Below are 25,413 nucleotides of genomic sequence, written 5' to 3'. Positions count from 1 at the left end.
TCTCAGAATAACCTGTACTGTCTTATATTGCAATAGATTCTGGTACTGGTAGATCATCTATTTGTACAGGGTTATCTAGCTATCACTTTTGAAAATAAATTTAAAGTTGTTTTTATATACTTATTGCGAAGGTGTATTGACACATCCTGGTAGCTAAGGTGAAGGGTGCAGAAGTAATGATAACTTTAAAGTATCATCTTGCTAGAGCACCCCAAATTAAATACAATATTTTTAATTTCTAGTTATATTAAATATATTTCATGTATATTACATTAAATATATAGATTAAATAAAGTATAATGAATTATATACTGAGTTTCTCTAATACATGCATTGGATAGTATGTATGATGGTTAGTTTTATGTGTTTGCTTGGCTGGGTTATGACACCTAGTTGTAAAGACAAACACTACTCCAGATGTTTTGGTGACTGTCATTTTTAGATGCGATGAACATTTACAATCAGCAGATTTTGAGCAAAACTGATTTCATAATGTGGATGGGCCTCATTCAATCAGTTGAAGGTTCTATGAGCAAAAACTGAGGTTTTCTGAAGAAACAATTCTACCTAAAGATTGTAACATCAACTCTTACTTGAATTTCCAGCCTGCTGGCCTGCCCTACAAATTTGGGACTTGCTAGGCCTCATAATTGTATTTTGTATGAGCCAATTCCTTAAAATGAATCTGTCTGTTCTCTCTGTCTTTGTTTTTTGAAGGTCATTTTTATTTTTGTGTTTAAAATTTTTTTAAATTTCAGTAGTGTTGGGGGGAACAGGTGGTATTTGGTTACATAGATAAGCTCTTTAGTGGTGATTTATGAGATTTTGGTGCACCCATCACCCAAGCAGTGTACGCTATACCCAATGTGCAGTCTTTTATCCCTCACCCACCTCTCACCATTACCCCCGGGTCCCCAAAGTCCATTATATCATTCTTCTGCTTTTGCGTCCTCATAGCTTGGTTCCCACTTCTGAGAACATAATGATACTTGGTTTTCCATTACTGTTTTTCTCTGTCTTTTATTGATTTTGTTTCTCTGGAGAGCTCTGACTAATACAGAATGCTATGAAAAGCTTTCAGAAGTAATCAATTTCAGTCAATTTTTATCATAACGAAGCTGGCTTATGAAATTGTTTGATGTTCAGTTTCAGTGCTTATTTTACAGGTATTGCAGAATGTACATCAATGATTGGATATGCTCTGGGTTATGTGCTAGGAGCACCACTAGTTAAAGTCCCTGAGAATGCTACTTCTGCAACAAAGTAAGGCATTATTTTTTCTTTTTTTGTTTACATTGTATAAAATACTTACTAAATAGCTACCATAGCTTACAAGTAAATATATATATTTAATTTGTAATAACCATAGTTTTAGAAAAAATATATGCAAATGTGACTTATATGCACATATTTGTATATATAAATACGTCTGAAATATACATCTTAAACATTTTTAAGTGCATAGTACAGCACTGTTAACTATGTGTACATTGTTTTTCAATATATATCTAGAATTTTTGCATCTTGCAAAAATGCAATCATTGTTCTACTTTTGTTTTCTGAGAGTCTGACTATTTTAGACACCTTATAAAACTGGAATCATGCAGTATTTTTCTTTTTGTGATTGGCTTATTTCACTTTAAATAATATTTTGAAGTTTCATGCATGTTGTAGCATATAACAGGATATCCTTCTTCGTTTAAGGCTGAATAATACTCCACTGTATTATTGTACATACCACACTGGCTTTATTAATTCATTTTTCAATGGACATTAAAGTTGCTTCCAGCTCTTTACTATTGTGAATAATGCTGCAATTAATACAGGTGTACAAATATCCCACAGAGATCCTGTTGTCAATTCTTTTGTATATATACTCAGAAATTGGATTGCTACATCATATGGTAAGTCTATTTTTCCAGTTTTATTTTTTCGAAAAACTTTTATACTGTTTTTTATAACGACTGCACCATTTTACATTCCTGCAGTGCACAGGGTTCCAATTTCTCCACATCCTTACCAATACTGTTTTGTTTGTTTTTTCTGTTTGTTTGTTTGTTTTCCTGATAGTGACCATCCTAATGGATCCAAGGTGATACCTTATTGTGGTTTTGATTTGCATTTCCCTGATTATTAGTGGTGTTGAGTATCTTTTCAATGCTTCTTCACCATTTGTATACCTTCTTTTATCAATCCAAGTCCTTTGGCCATTTTTAAATCAGATTGTTTTTTGTTGCTATTGGGTTGAAGTTCTTTATATATTCTGCATATTAGCCTGTTTTCAATACATGGTTTGCAAATGTTTTCTCCCATTCTGCAGGTTGCCTTTTCACTTCGCCAATTGTTTCCTTTACTGCAAAAAAGTTTTTAAGTTCTATGTAGTGCATTTGTCTGTTTTTGGTTTGCTGCCTGGGCTTTTGGTGTAATATCCAAAAAATAATTGTCAAATCCAATGGCATGAAGCATTCTCCCTATGCTTTCCTCTAGGAACTTTATGGTTTCAAGCCTTGTGTTTAGATGTCTAATCCATTTTGGGTTAATTTTTGTATATGGTGTAAGGTAAGGGTCCAACTTCATTCTTTTGCATGTGGATATCCAGTTTTCCCAACACTGTTTTTTGAAGACAATTCTTTGCACGTTGTGTAGCCGTGGCACCCTTGTCAAAGATCATTTCATCGTATATATGAGGGTTTATTTCTGGGTTCTCTATTCTATTTCATTGGTCTGTGTGTCAGTCTTTATACCAGTACCATACTGTTTTGAGGACTGTAGCTTTGCAATATATTTGAAATCAGGAAGTGTTATGCCTCCAACTTTGTTTTTCTTTTTGCAGATTGATTTGGCTGTTCAGGGTCTTTTCTGGTTCCACATGATTTTTTTTCTATTTTTGTAGAAAACGCCATTGGAATTTTGATAGGGATTGCATTAAATCTGTATTTCACTTTGGGTTGTATAAACATTTTAACAATATTCTAATTCTAAGAATATTAATATTAATTATCATGTTCAATCCATAAACATGGGATCGCTTTACATCTATTTGTGTCTTTAATTTTTTTCAATAATGTTTTATAGTTTGCAATGCGCAAGTCTTTCTCCTCCTTGTACACTGTTCATTGTCAGTGTATGGAAACACAACTGATATTTGTGTGTTGATATTGCATCCTGCAACTTTACTAAATTCATTTAGTAGTTCTAACAGTTATGCATATGTTATGTGTATGCAAGTATGTATGATCCTTAGGGTTTTCTATATATGAGATCATGTCATCTGAGAACAGGGATAATTTTACTTCTTCCTCTCCTATTTGGATGCCTTTTATTTCTTTTTCTTCCCCAATTTTTCTGGCTAGGACCTTCCAGTACTATGTCGAACATGGTGAGAACAAACTATGGACTTGTTCCTGATCTTAGAAAACTTGCTGGTTTTCACCATTGAGTATGATGTTAACTGTAGGCTTTTAATACAAGGCCTTTACTATATTGAGGTGTAATTTCCTTGTATTCCTAGTTTTCTCAGTGTTTTTGTCCTAAAAGGGCATTGAATTTTGTCAAATGCTTTTTCTGAATCAATTGACATGATCATGTGGTTTTTCTCTATTATGTTAATGTGGTGTATTACACTGATTTATTTTCATATGCTGAACCATCTTTATATTCCAGGAACAAATCCCACTTGATTATGATGTATATTCCCTTTAATATGTTGTTACATTCAATTTGCTTGTGTTTTGATTAGGATTTTTTTCATCAGTATTCATCAGAGATATTAGTCTGTAGTTTTCTTGTAGTATCTTTGTCTAGGTTCAGTATTAGAGTATGTTGACCACATAGAAAGAATTTGAAGTATTCCCTCCTCTTCAATTACTTGGAGGATTTTGAGGAGGATTATTGTTAATTCTTATTGAAATATTTGGTACGGTTCTCCAGTGAAGCTATCTGGCCCTAGGCTTTCCTCTGTTGGGAGGTTTTTGATGGCTGATTCAATCGCCTTACTAGTTACAGGTCTGTTCAGATACTTTGTTTCTTCATCGTTTAGTGTTGGTAGGTTGAATGTTTCTAGAAATGTATCCATGTCTTCTAAGTTATCTAATTTGTTGGGATATAATTATTCATAGTAGTTTCTTGTGATTCTTCTTACTTCTGTGGCATTTAGTTGTAAAGTCTTCCGCTCATTTCTGATTTTTGTTATTTGAGTCTTATCTCTTTTTTCTTAATTTCTCTGGCCAAGGTTTGTCAATTTTGTTAATCTCTTTTAAAAAACCATCTCTTTGTTTTGTTTATTTTCTCTATGGTTTTTCCAGGCTCTATTTCATTTACAGTATTTCTGCTGTAATCTCTATTATTTCCTTTCTACAGTTACATATATATTTTAAAGCTGTATTTTAATTATATATTGGGAACTAGTACCATCAATTACCTCCTCCTCAACTTTTCTTGTTCTCTTGTTGAGATGATGGAGTTAATTAAGGAGCTGTACCTACCACTTTAAGAAAATAGAGAAGTGTACCTTCCATTTCTGAAATTCTGAGTTCATATGAAGGAAGAACTAGTAGAAACTGAGATAACGAAGAATAGTTCCATGGTTGTTTATTGCTACAGGTATACCTGGAAACTATCCTGCTAGTTCCCCTGGCAACTCACTTGGGTTCTTACCCAGCTAGTATAACGTTTTGGTAACTACCAGACAAATATCATAAAAGGGAACAGATAAGTTTTCAGGGAATAAGCTGTGTGCTGAATATATTTTGTTTGCCTCTCTAAATTTACTCTTCATCTTTCTAAAATCTTCTCCACCCTCCTCTGCTCAGGGAGGCTGACCTGTATTGACAGCCTCAATGTATTCCCCTGTACTCTATCTAGATTTCACTTGGGTTTTGCCACTGAGAGTCATTGGCAGATGAGAAGGCAGGGGAAGCTTAAGATTACGGCATTTATTTTTTCGGTTCTTCCTGAAGGCTTGTACCCAGATTGGTTGTATTTCTCTTCTGAAGGCCATGGCTATCAGCAGGATACCCTCGACATTTATTAAGCACTATTCCAATGACATTCAGGGCTGTGATAAGAGCTTGCTACTATAGCTAGCCCCAGAATGTTATACTGTGCCTTGTTATTTTCCCTGAAGTCTGCCCACATTACTAAAAATAGTTCCCTTATCACTCTTCAAATGATCTAGTGTGAGTTAACTATACATTTTCTACCAGGATTCTGAGTGATATTAGAAGTAGTGTCAGAAGTAGCAATAGGGTTCCAGAACTATGTTGAATGTTTGTGTACACAGATATTCTTGCTAGGGATAAATTGGACATAGTTATTAAAATTATCACAGGTTGTGGATTGGGATTAAGGCTTTAGGAAATTAAGCGGGTGTAGCATTTAATTCAAATGACAAAAGTAATTTTAAAGAATTCTGGGCTGTATGGGTTCTTTTAACAACACTAGAGAATATTTCCAGAGAAAAGGAAACATTTAAGGGTGTGAATGTTCAGAAAGGAATGGTCACTACATTATGGCTTCACTAAACAGTGGCCCTAAGATACAGGAAACCCGTCTAGCAGTTAGAATTTCAGGCTGTCCTGTATTAAGGTTGTTCACTTAATATAGGAGAGATGGCCTGAGGTATAAATCTCTAATGATTTATGTTCAGCTTGTTTGGGTAGTTAGAGACTTAGAGCAAGACTGGAAAATAGGTGGTAAGGAGAACATGTGATTGAACCTCTCTGAAGGGGTGCATGAAGAAGGTATTTACTTTGGAAGGTTCTCAAGTCAGTCGAACAGTATGACCAATCCTGTTAATGTCAGTGAGCCTCTGTCTCTTTTTTTAAAAACCAACCTAGGTCTTCATTAATGGGCCCATGTGAAAAATGACCGTGGAGAAATCATTACAACAACTCACGAAAGAAAAACCATGCCCCAGCAAAGGAGAAAACAAAGCTAACTCCACCGCCTATAACATCTTGGCTAATCAGAGGTCCTGAGTCTGTCCACATGACACCTTTATTGCAAGCACAAACAACAATTGAGAAAACCAGTGCACTAAACAAAACTACAACCAAGGACCTTCACAGAATCCACTGCATTCCCCTGCTACCTCCACCAGAACAGGTGCTGGTTTCCATGGCTGAGAGGCCTTAAGACAGGTCATATTATATGACTCTTTGGAGATGCTCCCCAGTACCAGCCTGAAGCCTGGTAGTTCCACTGGGTAGCTAGACCCAGAAGAGAAATAATAATCTCTACAGTCCAGCCTTCAGGAAGCCCCATCCCTAGGGGAAGCAGGAGAGCACCACATCAAGGGAACACCCCATGAGACAAAAAACCCTTCAAAAAATCAATGAATCCAGGAGCTGGTTTTTTGAAAAGATCAACAAAATAGACCGCTAGCAAGACTAATAAAGAAGAAAAGAGAGAAGAATCAAGTAGACACAATAAAAAATGATAAAAGGGATATCACCACCGATCCCACAGAAATACAAACTACCATCAGAGAATACTATAAACATCTCTATGCAAATAAACTAGAAAATCTAGAAGAAATGGATAAATTCCTGGAGACATACACCCTCCCAAGACTAAACCAGGAAGAAGTCGAATCTCTGAATAGACCAATAACAGGTTCTGAAATCGAGGCAATAATTAATAGCCTACCAACCAAAAAAAGTCCAGGACCAGACAGATTCACAACTGAATTCTGCCAGAGGTACAAAGAAGAGCTGGTACCATTCCTTCTGAAACTATTCCAATCACTAGAAAAAGAGGGGATCCTCTCTAACTCATTTTATGAGGCCAGCATCATCCTGATACCAAAGCCTGGCAGAGACACACACACAAAAAAGAGAATTTTAGGCCAATATCCCTGATGAACATCGATGCGAAAATCCTCAGTAAAATACTGGCAAACTGAATCCAGCAGCACATCAAAAAGTTCCACCATGATCAAGTGGGCTTCATCCCTGGGATGCAAGTCTGGTTCAACATATGCAAATCAATAAACATAATCCACTCACATAAACAGAACCAACAACAAAAGCCACATGATTATCGCAGTAGATGTGGAAAAGGCCTTCAAAAAATTCAACAGCCTTTCATGCTAAAAACTCTCAATAAACTAGGTATTGATGGAATGTATCTCAAAATAATAAGAACTATTTATGACAAACCCACAGCCAATATCATACTGAATGGGCAAAAACTGGAAGCATTCCCTTTGAAAACCGGCACAAGACAAGGATGCCCTCTCTCACCACTCCTATTCAACATAGTATTGGAAGTTCTGGCCAGGGCAATCAGGCAAGAGAAAGAAATAAAGGGTATTTAATTACAAAAAGAGGAATTCAAATTGTCCCTGTTTGCAGATGACATGATTGTATGTTCAGAAAACCCTGTCATCTCAGCCCAAAATCTCCTTAAGCTGATAAGCAACTTCAGCAAAGTCTCAGGATACAAAATCAATGTGCAAAACTCACAAGCATTCCTATACACCAATAACACACAGAGAGCAAAATCATGAGTGAACTCCAATTCACAATTACTACAAAGAGAATAAAATAGGAATCCAACTTAAAACGGATGTGAAGGACCTCTTCAAGGAGAACTGCAAACCACTGCTCAACAAAATAAAAAAGGACACAAACAAATGGAAGAATATTCCATGCTCATGGATAGGAAGAATCAGTATTGTGAAAATGGCCATACTGCCCAAGGTAATTTATAGGTTCAATGCCATCCCCATCAAGCTGCCAATGACTTGCTTCACAGAATTGGAAAAAACTACTTTAAACTTCATGTGAAACCAAAAAAAAAGCCTGCATAGCCAAGACAATCCTAAGCAAAAAGAACAAAGCTGGAGGCATTGCGCTACCTGACTTCAAACTATACTACAAGGCTACAGTAAGCAAAACAGCATGGTACTGGTACCAAAACAGACATATAGACCAACGGAACAGAACAGAGGCCTCAGAAATAACACTACACATCTACAACCATCTGATCTTTGACAAACCTGACAAAAACAAGCAATGGGGAAAGGATTCCCTATTTAATAAATGGTGCTGGGAAAACTGGTTAGCAATATGTAGAAAGCTGAAACTGGATCCTTTCCTTACACCGTATACAAAAATTAACTCAAGATGGATTAAAGACTTAAACGTAAGACCTAAAACCATAAAAACCCTAGAAGAAAACGAAGTATCTGCTGTCTTCAAGAGACTCACGTAATACATAAGGACTCACACAAACTTAAAGTAAAAGGGTAGAAGAAGATATTCCATGCAAATGGTAACTAAAAGTGAGCAGGAGTAGCTATTCTTATATCAGACAAAACAGACTTTAAAGCAACAACAGTTAAAAAAGACAAAGAGGGATATTATAAAATGATAAAAAGTCTAGTTCAACAGGAAAATGTCACAATCGTAAATATATATGTACTTAATGCTGGGGCTCCTAAATTTTAAAAATAATTACTACTCTATGTAAGAAATGAGATAGATGACAGCACAATAATAGTGGGGACTTCAGTACTCCACTGACAGCACTAGATAGGTCATCAAGACAGAAAGTCAACAAAGAAACAATGGACTTAAAATATACCCTAGAACAAATGGACTTAACAGATATTTACAGAATATTCTACCCCAAAACTGCAGGATATATTCTTTTCCTCAGCACATGGAACATTCTCCAAGATAGACTGTATGATAGGCCACAAAATATGTCTCGATAAATTTAAGACAATCGAAAGCATATCAAGTATCCTCTCAGACCACAGTGGAATAAAATTGGAAATCTACTCCAAAAGGAAACCTCAAAACCATGCAAATACACAGAAATTAAACAACCTGCTCCTGAATTATTATTGGATCAATAATGAAATCAATATGGAAATTAAACATTTCTTTGAACTGAACGATGATAGTGACACAAACCTATCAAAACCCCTAGGATACAGCAAAAGCAATGCTAAAAGGAAAGTTTATAGCATTAAATGCCTACATCAAGAAGTCTGAAAGAGCATGATTAGACCATCTAAGGTCACACCTCAAGGAACTGGAGAAACAAGAACGAACCAAACACAAAACCAGCAGAAGGAAAGAAATAACAAAGATCAGAGCAGAACTAAATGAAATTGAAACCAAAAATACAAAAGATAAATGAAACACAACACTGGTTCTTTGAAAAGATAAACAAAATATATAGACCATTACTGAGATTAACCAGGAAAGAAAGAAAGGTGATTCAAATAAGCTCAATTAGAAATGAAATGGGAGATATTACAACTGATACCACGCAAAAGAACATTCAAGGCCACTGATACGGTTTGGCTGTGTCCCTACCCAAATCTCACCTTCAATTGTAATAACCCCCGCATGATAAGGGCAGGGCCAAGTGGAAATAAATGAATCGTGGGGGCAGTTTCCCTCATACTGTACTCATATGTAGTGAATAAGTCTCATGATATTTGATGGTTTTGTAAATGGGAGGTCCCCTGCACAAGATCTCTTGCCTGCCACCAGTTTTGTTATTTTTTTTTTAAAGAGATTCTCACTCTGTCACCCAGGCTGGAGTGCAGTGGTATAATCACAGCTTACTAAAGCCTCGATTCCTGGACTCAGGTGATCCTCCCACCTCTGGAGTAGCTAGGACTACACACATGCATCCTCATACCAGGATAATGTTTTTGTATTTTTGGTAAAGACGAGGTTTACAAAGAAATCAGAACTTCATATACATCATATGTAAAAATCACAATATACAAAAATCAACTCAAGATGGATTAAAGACTTAAATGTAAAACCCAAAGCTACAAAAACCCTAGAAGAAAACCTAGGCTGTACCATTCAGGAATAGGCATGGGCAAAGATTTCATGATGAAGACACCAAAACAATTGCAACAAAAACAAAAATTGACGATTGAGATCTGATTAAACTAAAGAGCTTCTGCACAGCCAAAGAAACTATCAACAGAGTAAACAGACAACCTACAGAATGGGAGAAAATTTTGACAAACATGCATCTGACTAAGGTCTAATATCCAGCATCTATAAGGAATATAAATTTACAAGAATAAAAACAACTCCATTAAAAAGTGGGCAAAGGACATGAACAGACACTTCTCAAAAGAAGACATACATGTGGTCCACAATCATATGAAAAAAGTCTCAACATCACTAATCATTAGAGAAATGCAAATCAAAACCGCAATGAGATACTATTTCACATAAGTCACAATGGCTATTAAGTCAAAAAATTACAGATGCTGGTGAGGCTGTGGAGAAAAGGAACTCTTTTACACGCTTGATGGGAGTATAAATTAGTTCAACCATTGTGGAAGACAGTGCGGTAATTCCTCAAAGACCTAGAGACTGAAATACCATTCAGCCTAGCAATCCTATTACTGGGTATATACCAAAGATAAACATCATCCAGTTATAAAGACACATGCACGCATATGATCATTGCAGCATTATTCACGATAGCAAAGACATGGAATTGATCTAAATGCCCATCAATGATAGACTGGACAAAGAAAATGTGGTAAATATACACCAGGGAATACTATGCAGCCATAAAAAGGAACGAGATCATGTCCTTTGGAGGGATATGAATGGAGCCGGAGGCCATCATCCTTAGTAAACTAACGCAGGAATAGAAAACCAAATACCGTATATTTTCTCTTATAAGTGGGAGCTAAATGATGAGAACACATAGATACATAGACAGGAAAAATAGCTGCGGCTTACTGGAGGGCAGAGGGTGGGGGGAGGGAAAGGATCAGAAAAAGCATCTAATTAATACTAGGCTTAATACCTGGTTGATGAAATAATCTGTAAAACAAACCCGTGACACACATTTACTTATTTAACAAACCTGCACATCCTGCACTTATACCCATGAACTTAAAATAAAAGTTAAAAAGGAAAAAGAGAATCCCAATACTAACTAATGTGAATATTCTGAGTTTCTGGTGGGGGAGGAATGGGTTTCTGCTATATAGTAGAGACAGGCACAACTTTGTTTGAAATCCAGGGGATTTACTTGATTCTTAGTATTCACATTGTTCAGTAGTTCTCTTTAATGAATAACTGCCTCAACTCATTAAAGAAAATACCACTAAGGCTCAGATCTTATAGGAATGATAGTTTGGGTCACCTCACCAGGTGAAGTATTCTTTCCAACCAAGGTGCTAACTGAGGGTAAGGTATTCATATGATAGATGGTGAATGAAGGAAGATGTGATGGTAAACTCAGACCTTGTCACTACTAATGATGCAGGGACAGTAGCAACTAGGTTTTGTGTTAATTTTCTTCTAATTTTTATTCTTCTAGGTTATATGATGATCCCTGGTAATGGTAACTGTTTTAGACATAATGCGTTTCTCTCAAGGTACTTGAGACAAAGAATTTGAGATAAATACATGAATGCACAGTATTAATTTGAGAAATGATACTAGGAAGCATGATAGGGTAGTGGGGAAATAAGCATGGGAAGTTAAAGAAGACAATAAAGTGTTCATTATATTGAGCAATTTACTGCTTGGGGCAACTAGGACTCAATCCCACTGGAGAACTCTGGCAGACAGTGTAAGATATGAGTTATCCCAGATATATATATATATATCCACTAACTCCTAGAAATTGTTGGTCAAGCGATGCTCCTGGGGTTATTATTAAGCCCTAGGTATTTCTGACCTGCTCTCTGAGAACTGGGCCAAGCATAAAGTTCCTGCTATTCAAAGTTAATCGTTTGTTATATATGGGAGTGATGAATGCCTAGCTGACATAATACAAATGGGACACTAACAACATCTTCTACAACAGTGTTTTAGTTTTCAGTTGCAAATATATTTGAATTGTTATAACCCAATAATTGTATAATAGCTAACAGGATTTGGTGTAGTTATCTCAAGAATTTTCTCACCCAAGATTTTTTTTTTTTTTTCCAGCAAAGGGCACTAGCAGACTCTGAGGTAAAAAAGTGATGGATTGTGTTGGATATCATCAGTTTGCTGCTATAGTTCCACTCCCTACTTTTCTCCACTCTGCTCTGTACCTAAAGAGGTTGACCTATTATAGACAACATCAATGGTCTCCTTTACCATCTAGCTTAGTTTTAGGCTTGGCTTGTGAAGAGCACTGGCAAGAGATCTGAGAGCATCAGGAAACTTAAATCTGCATATTTATTCTTTCCTTTCCTTTCCTGATGAATCTCAATGGCTTGGTGGTGTCTCTTTAATAAAGGCTACATTTGTCTTATGACCCTCTGATACAACCACCTGTAGAGTTCACTTAACTTCTGTCTCCTCTTGCCTCTTCAGGCACCTTTTCAGGTGGTAATGGCTCTCTTCTGTTGCAAGACCCAGGATACCATCTCTTCCCATACGGATTTCTTTAAACTTTCCTTATGTCACTTAAATAGTCCCTTTTATTAAATTACTCAAAGAGAATGTATTATTAGGACTTAGTATGTATATTAACCTTCTGTATTTTTTTGAATTTGCTTCTTATTTCCTGTCTTATTTTTATATTGGTTCATTATTTCTTATAGATTTATAAAAATTCTTCACTTATTATGGATATTAATTGTTTGCTAGACCTATGACAAATAATTTCTCCCAATCTGTCCTTAAACTTTGTATATGGTATATTATAGAAACTTTAAAAGTTTTTATCATCAAATATGTCAATATTTTTCTTTCCGTAAACTTTGAATGTTCTTTCTTGCGTAAGAAGTTCTGTTTTTTTATTTCGATAGTTTTTGGGGAACAGGCTTTTTTTTTTTGTTACCTGAATAAGTTCTTTAGTGGTTATTTCTGAGATTTTGGTGCACCCACCACCTGAGAAGTGTACACTGTACGCAATGTGTAGTCTTTTATCCCTCACCCCCCATCCTACCCTTCCCTGCAAGTCCCCAAAGTCCATTACATTTCTTCTTATGCCTTTACATGCTCATAGCTTAGCTCCCACTAGTGAGTGAGAACATGCGCAGTTCCATCCAGGTTGCTGCAAATGCCATTATTTTGTTCCTGGTTTTTTTTTGTTTTTTTTTTTTTTTTTGAGACGGAATTTCACTTTTGTCGCCCAGGCTGGAGTGCAATGGCGCGATCTCGACTCACTGCAACCTCCACCTCCCGGGTTTAAGGAATTCTCCTGCCTCAGCCTCCCCTGTAGCTGGGATTACAGGCATGCGCCATCACGCCCGGCTAATTTTGTATTTTCAGTAGAGATGGGGTTTCTCCACTTTGGTCAGGCTGGTCTTGAACTCCCGAGCTCAGGTGATCCCCCCACCTCGGCCTCCCAAAGTGCTGGGATTACAGGCATGAGCCACCGTGCCCGGCCTATTTTGTTCCTTTTTATGGTGGAGTAGTATTCCATGGTGTATATATACCACATTTTCTTTATCCACTCATTTGTTGATGGGCATTTAGGCTGGTTCCATATTTTTGCAATTGCAAGTTGTGCTGCTATAAACATGTATGTGCAAGTGTCTTTTTCATATGACGTATTTTGTTCTGGGTAGATACCCAGTAGTGAGATTGTTCGATCAAATGGTAGTTCTACTTTTAGTTATTTAAGAAATCTCCATACTGTTTTCCATAGTGATCGTACTAGTTTACATTTCCACCAGCAGTATAAAAGTATTCCCTTCTCACCACATCCACACCAACATCTACTAATTTTTATTTTTTAATTATGGCCATTCTTGCAAGAGTAAGGTAGTATCTCATTGTGGTTTTAACTTGCATTTCCTTGATAATTAGTGATATTGAGTATTTTTTCATATGTTTGTTGGGCATTTCTATATCTTCTTTTGAGAGTTGTCTATTGATGTTCTTTGCCCACTTTTTGATGGGATTGTTTTTATCTTACTGATTTGTTTGAATTCCTAGTTGATTCTGGATATTAGTCCTGTGTCATATGCATAGTTTGCAAATATTTTCTCCCACACTGTGGGTTTCCTGTTTTCTCTGCTGATTATTTCTTTTGCTGTGCAGAAGCTTTTCTGTTTAATTAGGTCTCATCTTTATTTTTGCTTTTGGGATTTGCTTTGGGATTCTTGTTCATTAACTCTTTGCCTAAGCCAACATCTAGAAGAGTTTCTATGATGTTATTTTCTAGAAGTTTTATGATGTCAGGTCTTAAATTTAAGTCTTTGATCCATCTTGAGTTGATTTTTGTATAAGGTAAGACAATAAGGTAAGACTTGAGTTGATTTTTGTATAAATGGACAATGAGGTCCAGTTTCTTTCTTCTACATGTTGCTTGCCAGTTATCCAAGCACCATTTGTTGAATAGGACGTCCTTTCCCTGATTAAAATTTTTGTTTGCTTTGTCAAAGGTCAGTTGGTTGCAAGTATTTGGCTTTATTTATGGGTTCTCTATTCTGTCCCATTGGTCTGTGTGCCTATTTTTATACCAGTAGCATGCTGCTTTGCTGACTATAGCCTTGTAGGACATTTTGAAGTCAGGTAGTGTGATGCCTCTAGATTTGTTATTTTTACTTAGTCTTGCTTTGGCTATGCAGGCTCTTTTTCGGTTCCATGTGAATTTTAGGATTGTTTTTTCTAGTTCTGTGAAGAATGATTTTGGTACTTTGATGGAAATTGCATTGAATCAATAGATTGCTTTTGGCAGTATGGTCATTTTCACAATATTGATTCTATCCATCCATGAGCATGGAATGTGCTTCCATTCATTTGTGTCACCTGTGATTTCTTTCAGCAGTGCTTTGTAGTTTTCCTGGTAGAGGTCTTTCACCTCCTTGGTTAGGTATGTTCCTAAGTATTTTTATTTTATTTTATTTTATTGCAGCTGTTGTAAAAGAGATTGAGTTCTTGATTTGTTTATCAGGTTGGATATTGTTGGTGTATAGCAGTGCTACTGATTTGTGTACATTGATACATTATCCTGAAACTTTACTGAATTCATTCATCAGTTCTTGGAGATTTTTGGATGGGTCTTTATGGTTTTCTAGCTATATAATCATATCATTGGTGAACAGTAACAGTTTGACTTCCTCTTTACTGATTTGGATGCCCTTTATTTCTTTCTCTTGTTTAATTGCTCTGGCTAGGACAAGAAGTTCTTATGCTCTATAAACTTGTTAAAATATTTGACTATATTTTCTCCAGTACTTTTGTAAATGTGTTTGTATGTTTATATTTAACATTCAATTTCAGTTTATTTTTGCATATAAGAGGCATGGACCAAGCTTCTCTTTTTCCTTCAACAGGATATCTAATTGCACTGATGACATTTATGTATCATTATGTGTTTTTTATTGATACTAAATACCATCTTCATCATAAACTAAAGTTACCTGTATCCATAGATTTCCTTCTTGTCTCATTTAATCTATTCCCTGATAAACATTTCTATTCCCATGCCAATATTACAATATTTTAATTACTAAAGCTTTATTGTATAGTTTTCTATTTGGTAAGAGAATTACCCATTTATTATTGTTTTTCATCCAACATTGGGGCTATGTTTGCAAAATGACTCTTCAATCTAAATTTTATAATCTCAGTTTTTAATCAAAGCATTTTGATTTGAATTACTTGAATTTGTGGGCCACATTAGGACTGTTATCTTTTCATACATATGGTATGTTACACTATTTTCTCTGTTTTTCTTTTATACCCTTCAATAAAGATTTATAATTTCCTTTATTGAACATATTCCATTAAGCCTATTCCTGGGCATTTCATACATTTGTTAGTATTGTGAATGGAATCTCTATATTTTATATATAACCATTATATTGTTTTTCCCAATTGATAGTTTTTTTAGTTGATTTCCCTACCTCTTCCGGGTACACAATTATACACACATATGTAGTAATCACATGTAATATAATGTATATAGTTAGAATACATAGCTGGGTTCAAAAGTGAAAAAAACTCCTGACTATTATAATCAGTGAGGAAACATGCAGCCCTAGTGACAATCTGGAATTGAAACTCCATGAGTGTAGCATATGCAGATATATATATATATATATATATATATATATGAATATATATATATATATATATATATATATATGAATATATATATATATATATATATATATATATATATATATATATGAGACAAGTGGGTAATGACAATCAAGACTGCAACCCTAGGAAAATTGGAATTTCTATTCCTTAATAATGCTAGCAGTAGACAAAGAGCTGTCCCATCAGTGAATAAGACAGTGTACATTCTCTACATTCCTATGAAAAACAAGGTCTGTAAGAAGTTGTTCACCAGATCTTGGTTGGCAATAGAAACACCCATGAAAAACCAGCACTTCCAAAACTATGGTTTCTGTGGATGTGAGCATTTTCCCACAATGACTGTTTGGAGGGGGTCTTAAATGTGTGTGAAGTAGAAGACAATGGCGTCTATGTATTAAGCAACTTCCCCTAATCTCCTCCTTAAATGATAGAATAGCTTCACAACTATGAAAATTCTCCACAAATCCCTGGCTTCAGCATTAATTGAAGACAAAGTATGCTTAAACTGCAAAATAATTATGAGTAAAATGAGAATAATAACAAATCCCAGCATAGAATCCTCGACTTTCCAATATCACCTTCCCCACTGCAAGGCTTTACGGTGAGCAAAGGCAGATGAAGAAAAATTGCAGAGAAGACAGAAGACAGCAAAGGGTCCTAAGGGTGATTTGGAATAATAACTAGAAGGATACATTCACACTAAATCTGAAAGTTCAGAGAAGGGACTAGAAGAAAGGGATTTCAAAATATTTGTAATTGAAAGGATTAAATGCCATAAAAAGCTTCAGTTGTGCAACATAAAGGGCCAAGCTTGTCATAAAGGTCTCAGTGCTTGATTTTTAAGAATGATTTTAAAGGAAAGGTAAGACTTAAAAAGGTAGTGTTCCAAATACATAGCTTCTGGTGGATAAAAAAAAGTTAAATAGGAAGAAACAAGTACTTTTTGCTACCTGAGTGGTGCCAAGAAAAAGAAGGAAAAGGGAAAATATTAGAATCCTGTAAGACAAAACAAGCACATAATTGGGGACTCACAATTACTCCCACTCAACAAAACAAACAATAGTAACAAATTAACGAAAAAAGTTCCATTTCTGTCTCACTCTCCAACCCTCCCTCTCTCACTCTCACTTTCTCCACTCTGATTATGGTTTTGTTGTAATCAAATACCTAAAGTTGCTTTTTTTTTTCACTTTTCTCTATTAAAGCACTACAGTCAATAATGGTAGTCCAGAATGGCTATGGACTTGGTGGATTAATTTTCTTTTTGCCGCTGTCGTTGCATGGTGTACATTAATACCGTTGTCATGCTTTCCAAACAATATGCCAGGTGACTATAAAATGTAATTTATTAAATTGGAGGATAGTAGTTTCTTCCACCATGGTTCTTATTCTCATAGAATGACTATATTACATTTTTTATAAAATGAGTATGCCTCTCGCTGTAGTGGTTTGTCATAGAGATACAGTGTCAAGTGCTAGTGTTATTTAAGCAAATAAAGCAGCATTACAGCCAAATATTATTTGATTTATGTACCAGAAATTCTTCTTCTTTTTATTTAGTTTTGAGACAGGGCCTTGCTCTGTCACTCAGGCTGAGTGCAGTGGTATGATCACAGATCACTGCAGCCTCAAACTTCTGGGCTCAAGTCATCCTCCTGCCTCACCTCCAGAGTAGAATTGGACTACAGGTGCATGCCACCATGTTCAGCAAGTTTTTAAAATTTTTCCTTTTTGTTCTAGAGAAGGAGTCTTGCTATGTTGTGCAGGCTAGTCTTAAACTCCTGGCCTCAAACTATCCTTCCACCTTAGCTTCACAACGCGTTGAGATTACAGGTGTAGGCCACCACACCTGGACCAGAATTTCATTAGAATTAGTGCATATTTTTGTTTCTCATTATTTCCTTTTAAAGATGCTTTATATCTAGAGTTCATACAGTGTCTTGAAAACAAGCATATTTAAATCTACTTACCTAGCATTTAATGTATTGACTACCTTAGAATTGTAAGATAAAATAATAACTGTTAAAATTTTCTTAGAAACACTGAAAAATACATGTAAAGTCAAAGAAATCAAATAACTCTCCTGATTATAGTACATTTCATTGGCACAAAATAGTTTTAGTTATATCAAAGATTATTCCCTCATATTTTAGAGCAAATCAAGTGTGGCTAAATTTTAAAATAAATTAAAATTTTATTTACTAAGTCATAGGAGCTACATTTCAAGTATTTAACAGCCACATGTAGCTAGTGGCTACAGTACTGGACTGGGCAGATATGGAAAGTTTTCATTATCACAGAATGTTCTTCAGGACAACACTGTTTTAGAAGATTGTGTCTTTTAATTAATGAGATTGAGTTTAGCTTGTTCAAAAATAACTCATTTGCCATTTCAGGATTAACTGAATTTATTAGGGTGTGTATGTATGTTTTATGTATGGGTTTTAGTTATTTGAATATGTCATAAGTTTTTTTACTTGTTTATATATAGGTTCAACACGGATAAAAGCTAGGAAACGTAAACAGCTTCATTTTTTTGACAGCAAACTTAAAGATCTGAAACTTGGAACTAGTATCAAGGATTTATGTGCTGCTCTTTGGGTAAGGTAAAATATTTTACTTGAACAATGCAACTAAGTTGACCTGTGTAATTTTCTAATAATGAACTTATGAAAATACCCATAAAGGGTTCAATCTAAATCTGGGTGAGACTTTTTTTCTTTGTTATTATTATACTTTAAGTTTTAGGGTACATGTGCACAATGTGCAGGTTGGTTACATATGTATACATGTGCCATGTTGGTGTGCTGAACCCATTAACTCCTTATTTCATTAGGTATATCTCCAAATGCTATCCCTCCCCCTCCACCCACCCCACAACAGGCCCCAGTGTGTGATGTTCCCCTTCCTGTGTCCATGTGTTCTTATTGTTCAATTCCCACCTATCAGTGAGAACATGCAGTGTTTGGTTTTTTGTTCTTGCAATAGTTTGCTGAGAATGATGTTTTCCAGCTTCATCCATGTCCCTACAAAGGACATGAACTCATCCTTTTTTATGGCTGCATAGTATTCCATGGTGTATATGTGCCACATTTTCTTAATCCAGTCTATCATTGTTGGACATTTGGGTTGGTTCCAAGTCTTTGCTATTGTGAATAGTGCCGCAATAAACATACATGTGCATGTGTCTTTATAGCAGCATGATTTATAATCCTTTGGGTACATACCTAGTAATGGGATTGCTGGGTCAAATGGTATTTCTAGTTCTAGATCTCTGAGGAATCGCCACATTGACTTCCACAATGGTTGAACTAGTTTACAGTCCCACCAGCAGTGTAAAAGTGTTCCTATTTCTCCACATCCTCTCCAGTACCTGTTGTTTCCTGACTTTTTAATGATCGCCATTCTAACTGGTGTGTGATGGTATCTAACTGTGGTTTTGATTTGCATTTCTCTGATGGCCAGTGATGATGAGCATTTTTTCATGTGTCTTTTGGCTGCATAAATGTCTTCTTTTGAGAAGTGTCTGTTCATATCATTTGCCCACTTTTTGATGGGGTTGTTTGTTTTTTTCTTATAAATTTGTTTGAGTTCATTGTAGATTCTGGATATTAGCCCTTTGTCAGATGAGTAGATTGCAAAAATATTCTCCCATTCTGTAGGTTGCCTGTTCACTCTGATGGTAGTTTCTTTTGCTGTGCAGAAGCTCTTTAGTTTAATTAGATCCCATTTGTCAATTTTGGCTTTTGTTGCCATTGCTTTTGGTGTTTTAGACATGAAGTCCTTGCCCATGCCTATGTCCTGAATGGTATTGCCTAGGTTTTCTTCTAGGGTTTTTATGGTTTCAGGTCTAACATTTAAGTGTTTAATCCATCTTGAATGAATTTTTGTATAAGGTGTAGGAAGGGATCCAGTTTCAGCTTTCTACACGTGGCTAGCCAGTTTTCCCAGCACATTTATTAAATATGGAATCCTTTCCCCATTTCTTGTTTTTGTCAGGTTTGTCAAAGATCAGATGGTTGTAGATATGCGGCATTATTTCTGAGGGCTCTGGTCTGTTCCATTGGTCTATATCTCTGTTTTGGTACCAGTACCATGCTGTTTTGGTACTGTAGCCTTGTAGTATATTTTGAAGACAGGTAGCGTGATGCCTCCAGCTTTGTTCTTTTGGCTTAGGATTGTCTTGGCAATGAGGGCTCTTTTTTGGTTCCATATGAACTTTAAAGTAGTTTTTTCCAATTCTGTGAAGAAAGTCATTGGTAGCTTGATGGGAATGGCATTGAATCTATCAATTACCTTGGGCAGTATGGCCATTTTCACGGTATTGATTCTTCCTACCCATGAGCATGGAATGTTCTTCCATTTGTTTGTATCCTCTTTTATTTCATTGAGCAGTGGTTTGTAGTTCTCCTTGAAGAGGTTCTTCACAACCCTCGTAAGTTGGATTCCTAGGTATTTTATTCTCTTTGAAGAAATTGTGAATGGGAGTTCATTCATGATTTGGCTGTTTGTCTGTTACTGGTGTATAAGAATGCTTGTGATTTTCGCACATTGATTTTGTATCCTGAGACTTTGCTGAAGTTGCTTATCAGCTTAAGGAGATTTTGGGCTGAGACGATGGGGTTTTCTAGATATACAATCATGTCGTCTGCAAACAGGGACAATTTGACTTCCTCTTTTCCTGATTGAATACCCTTTATTTCATTCTCCTACCTGATTGCCCTGGCCAGAACTTCCAACACTTTGTTGAATAGGAGTGGTGAGAGAGGGCATCCCTGTCTTGTGCCAGTTTTCAAAGGGACTGCTTCCAGTTTTTGCACATTCAGTATGATATTGGCTGTGGTTTTGTTATAGATAGGTCTTATTATTTTGAGATATGTCCCATCAATACCTAATTTATTGAGAGTTTTTAGCATGAAGGGTTGTTGAATTTTGTCAAAGGCCTTTTCTGCAACTATTGAGATAATCACATGGTTTTTGTCGTTGGTTCTGTTTATATGCTGGATTATGTTTATTGATTTGCATATGTTGTACCAGCCTTGCATCCCAGGGATGAAGCCCACTTGATCATGGTGGATAAGCTTTTTGATGTGCTAATGGATTCGGTTCGCCAGTAAATTATTGAGGATTTTTGTATCAAGACTTTTGAAGTCTTTTAACTAACTTGTTCACTTTACCGATAATAAAAAATAGGGCTGGCTTTGCCAATAACTTGACTAGTGTCAGAGATTGGCACCAGGTATTTTCCTTCTGTTTATTTTAGTTTTATATTATTTCGTGTTAATTTTTTCTCTGCAGAAGTAAATAAGGCGTTTAATGGGATGACATGCATGTATCAACATTATCTTTTTTATTATGTTTAAGTAACTCAGAAGAGAACTCTAGAAGTTGAAAAATAGTCCCACAAACATCATGTTTTGTGGAAAATATCTCAATATTAAGTGAAGAAAATCTTTGTTTTTCTAAGTGAAACAAGGTCTACAATATAGACATTGTAGAGTTAAAAAACACCAACTTTTAAATAATGATTTGACTTTCCATTTGTTTTCTCTTCTGCTATTCATAACTTCATCCTTTCTGTTGTTTGCAAAATTGTATTTCTCATATACACATTTTATCACTCAATTTCTCAGATTACTTGATAGATGAATTTCATACCCTTTAATAGGACTTTGAAGATCTTTCACAGTAGCATCAACTGAATTTTCCTATCCCATTTTCTTATAATTTTATCCCTCTCTCCTCCACATTCCAGCCACTTGGTCTTTCCTGGACACATTAGGTAATTTTATAGTCCTGTATTTTGGTAGATGCTAATCTATCTATTTAAAATGTCGTTCTCTCTCTTCTCTATTATAAAAAAACTCTTTGTCAAATCTCACCTTATATTCCCAGGCAAAATGAGTTTCTCTCTCCTTAATGTTTTCATAGATCTTTTTTATAACATAATGTTTTTATATATGTATATATTTATATATATTTTGTTATACTGGTTTAATCCTAAAACAAATGTATATGTTGTATAAAATAAGAAATATGTTTACTTGTTTCTATTGTTTATCTTTTAATCAAATCATAAACCATCCCTCCTAATTGGTTACATTTAATTCAGATTTGTATTTAGTTTTAATTTTTATCAAAATATTACATGTACATATATTTTAACAATACAGAAGCCAATTAGTTATAATCTCTTTCATATTGTTAAAAATTAAGACACAATTATTAAAAACACTTCAGAAAATTTAAACATGAGTGTTTTAAGGTTTTTTTTTGTTTGTTTTAAGTTTACTGCCAGAAAAGAAAAAAAAAAGCAAGCCATTTCCAATTCTTCTTACTTGGAAATGGAGGATTTTATTATTATTGTTAGACAGGATATAAAACAATATAATGCCTGGTAACAATCTTAGACTTCTGACTAACATCTATCTGAGTAGATAACTAGATGATATCTGATTTCTTTTTGAAGTTTATCAGAAGGTGGCACTTTTAGAATTGCAGAGTGAGAAACGTGGAAAATCCTGACCTCCAAAATGTGGTGGTAAAACTGGCAGAATTGTCAACAACTATTTTGAAACTCTGGAAATTAAGCAAAGGCATACAATAAATTGAAAACATTTATTCAAGAATTATTGAACATTGGTTAGAGGAGTAGGGTCTGTGGCATTTAAATTTGGGACTGCATCCATTGTCTTTTCTTTCCTCCCTACCCTCCATGTCTTGGTAACAGTGAAGGCTAACAGTCTTCCTGCCACTTGAGGTGGTTGATCTAGTTTTGAGCTCCATGGAAAAGTCCTGGGACATTGTAGTCAGCAATTACAATATTGGTGGCCAATCTTTGGAAAAGGCCAGCATCGTAGCTACCAGAGGCAGCAATACTTGTTAGAGGAAACAGTAAACCAGCCAAAAATGTAAAAGATATATCTGGCCAATGATATTAGGCTTTGAAAGCTTTAATATATTCATGGGGATCTGAAAGGGTTCACACACTCAGGAGAGGTCAGAGATGGCCCCAGTTATCTACTGGTTCCTGGCTGAGCACAAGTCCTTACATAAACAGAAAGTGAAAGTCAAAGCAGCTTGTAAACTGCCTGAAACTTGAATATGTGATCCAATCCATGTACAGATCCCCTCAGCAAAAAGTGGAAGCCCTACTGACTCAAGATATTTAAGTAAAACCCCTGCCCAGTTATTGGGTGGCCATCAAGGTATGCTGACCCAGGGTGACTCCTGGGAAGCCAGGCTTAAAAATGAGGAACATAATTAAAAATAGAACATAGGCTTCAGTGGCTGCATACTCCTAGGAAGATACAATTTATTTAATTAGTCCTGAAAAGTAATAAACAAGAGACAGAAAACAGCAATAACGCAACTCCTGAGGGTGGGGAAGTCAGAATCCAGAAAAGCTACAACGTATTATTTAAAGTGTCCAATTTTCAACAAAACCTCATGAAAAATGCAAAGAAAGAAGAAAATGTGGCCCATATAAAGAAAAAGTCAGTACAAACTGTCTCTGAGGTGGCTCAGGTGTTGGATGTAGTAAACAAAGACTTCATGTAAACTATTATAAGAATGTCAAAAGAATTTTTTAAATGTTTGCTTTTTTTCCTTTCTTTTTTTTTTTTTTTTTTTTTTTTGAGGCAGGGTCTCACTCTGTCACGCAGGCTGAAACACAGCAGCATGATCATGGCTCACTGCAGCCTCAGTCTCCCTCAGCCCCCCTGAGTAGCTGGGACTGTAGGTGCACATCACCATACCCAACTAATTTTTAAATTTTATGTAGAGAAATCTCACTATGTTGCCCAGGCTGGTCTTGAACTGGGCTTATGTGAGATATCTCTGATTTTAGATTAGGGGAAGAATTGCACAAAAAATTAGGGGGACTACATAACCAAAGTTTCCTTTTATCTTGATAAAAGAGTGGAAAACTGACTGGAAAATAATGAAACTAAAAAAGAGTATTTGGAGGAACTTAACTTGCTAAAGGCCAATTGTCTTTCTCTATTAATTCTATAGTTCTATCCCTCATGGTTCATGCCATTTGGTTTGGATCATTTTCTTGAAATCCAATGGCTGTTTAGAAACTCTTGACACAAGGACAACTAGAAAATCATTCCAACAAAGAAATCATATGTCACCATCATTATAAGACTTATTGATTGGGAGCTGGTTTAAATATACTTCTCCTGAGTGTCTAGGCATAGATTTTTAAAAATAGTCTTTTCTTGTAATGAATTTTTATTAAAGTGAGACAAAAAACTAGCTATTTTTCGAATGGATTATCTACCTTTACCATGTTTCTCGCAGGTCATTATGTTTTTTAAAACATTTTTCCAAAAAGGAAAGGAAAGAGTTTATGAAAATGTCAGTAATTTTAATAGTTTTAAAGTAGACAAGATAGATGCAAGTAAAATAAAGTATAAAAGCTGAAACAAATACAAAATATTTAACATTTTTATGCAGTTATAATATCCACGAGGTTAAAAGTTATAAATGTAAAAGTAGTTGGAATTAGACTTTTAGAACAGAAGGTAGAACAGAGGATAAGAAAAAAAGCTACCCCTCTATAGCTGTAAGAATAAAATGGATTAGAAATATTTAAAAACAGAATAAAAACATAAAGTTTGGAGGTTAGGAAAGATCACAGAAAAGCAAAAAGCAAAAAAATAAATCCTGGATGGAATTTGGTAAGGAATAATATTTTATAGAGGAAAAGCTCCCTCTAAATGTGTGGAACAGAGAGCTCAACCCTTTTATCCTTTTTCTTCATCTCATGTGTAAGTTTCCTGCCTTATTACAGGGACTATATATTTGCATAATAGGACTCAGATGAATAAGGAAGTGTCAATGAATATTATGATATTAAACATCTTGTGAACTGTAAAAGACAAAATGAATGTGAGCTATTATTGCTATGTGACTGTTAATTGTTGACAAAATAAATCAAAGGAAGCTGCTGTCCAAATTATTTAGTCATCTTCCTATTGGTAGTTAAAACAATGAATTTCCTTTGAAAGCAAGTAAATGGCTATCATAGAAAGAAGAATCAATATAAATCCTATTTAAATAACATAATTTTCAAAACTATATTAGAGAGTGCCAAGATGTCTGACTAGAAGCAGCTAGTGTGTGCTGCTGTCATGGAGAGGAGACAGAGTGGCAAGTAAACACTAGCTTATCAACTGGCCTGTCCAGGAGGACACATTGGGATTCATCAAGGAAGCAACATGACCCATGGAGAAGAGGGAAGACTGAAACAGGACAGTTGCCCACCTGGGATTGGTATAGAACCATGGTAGGCTCCCCACGGAGGGGAAACAGCAAGTGAGTGAGAGCTCCCAGGGTCCCACACTTCTGCCACAGATCTTTGCAACCCTGGGCACAGGAGATTCCCCCAACCCACTCCATCCAG

At 35.6% G+C, this 25,413-nt stretch overlaps 1 protein-coding gene across 2 annotated transcripts in view; it reads left to right on the top strand.

Moving 5' to 3' along the window:
- Positions 1-25,413, top strand: part of SLCO6A1 (solute carrier organic anion transporter family member 6A1) — a 127,377-nt gene that overhangs the window by 22,082 nt on the left and 79,882 nt on the right. For both annotated transcript variants that reach the window (XM_019026493.4, XM_019026494.4), the window contains exons 4-6: positions 1,167-1,263; positions 17,207-17,328; positions 18,493-18,602. In XM_019026493.4, coding sequence (XP_018882038.2) covers positions 1,167-1,263; positions 17,207-17,328; positions 18,493-18,602 — 329 coding nt within the window. The remainder of the gene's footprint in view (positions 1-1,166; positions 1,264-17,206; positions 17,329-18,492; positions 18,603-25,413) is intronic.

The sequence above is a fragment of the Gorilla gorilla genome, chromosome 4 (genome assembly GCF_029281585.2).
Source record: "Gorilla gorilla gorilla isolate KB3781 chromosome 4, NHGRI_mGorGor1-v2.1_pri, whole genome shotgun sequence".
NCBI classification, from domain to species: domain Eukaryota; kingdom Metazoa; phylum Chordata; class Mammalia; order Primates; family Hominidae; genus Gorilla; species Gorilla gorilla.
The sequence above is the reverse complement of the archived record's forward strand: the minus strand, read 5'-3'. Positions and strand labels throughout refer to the sequence as shown.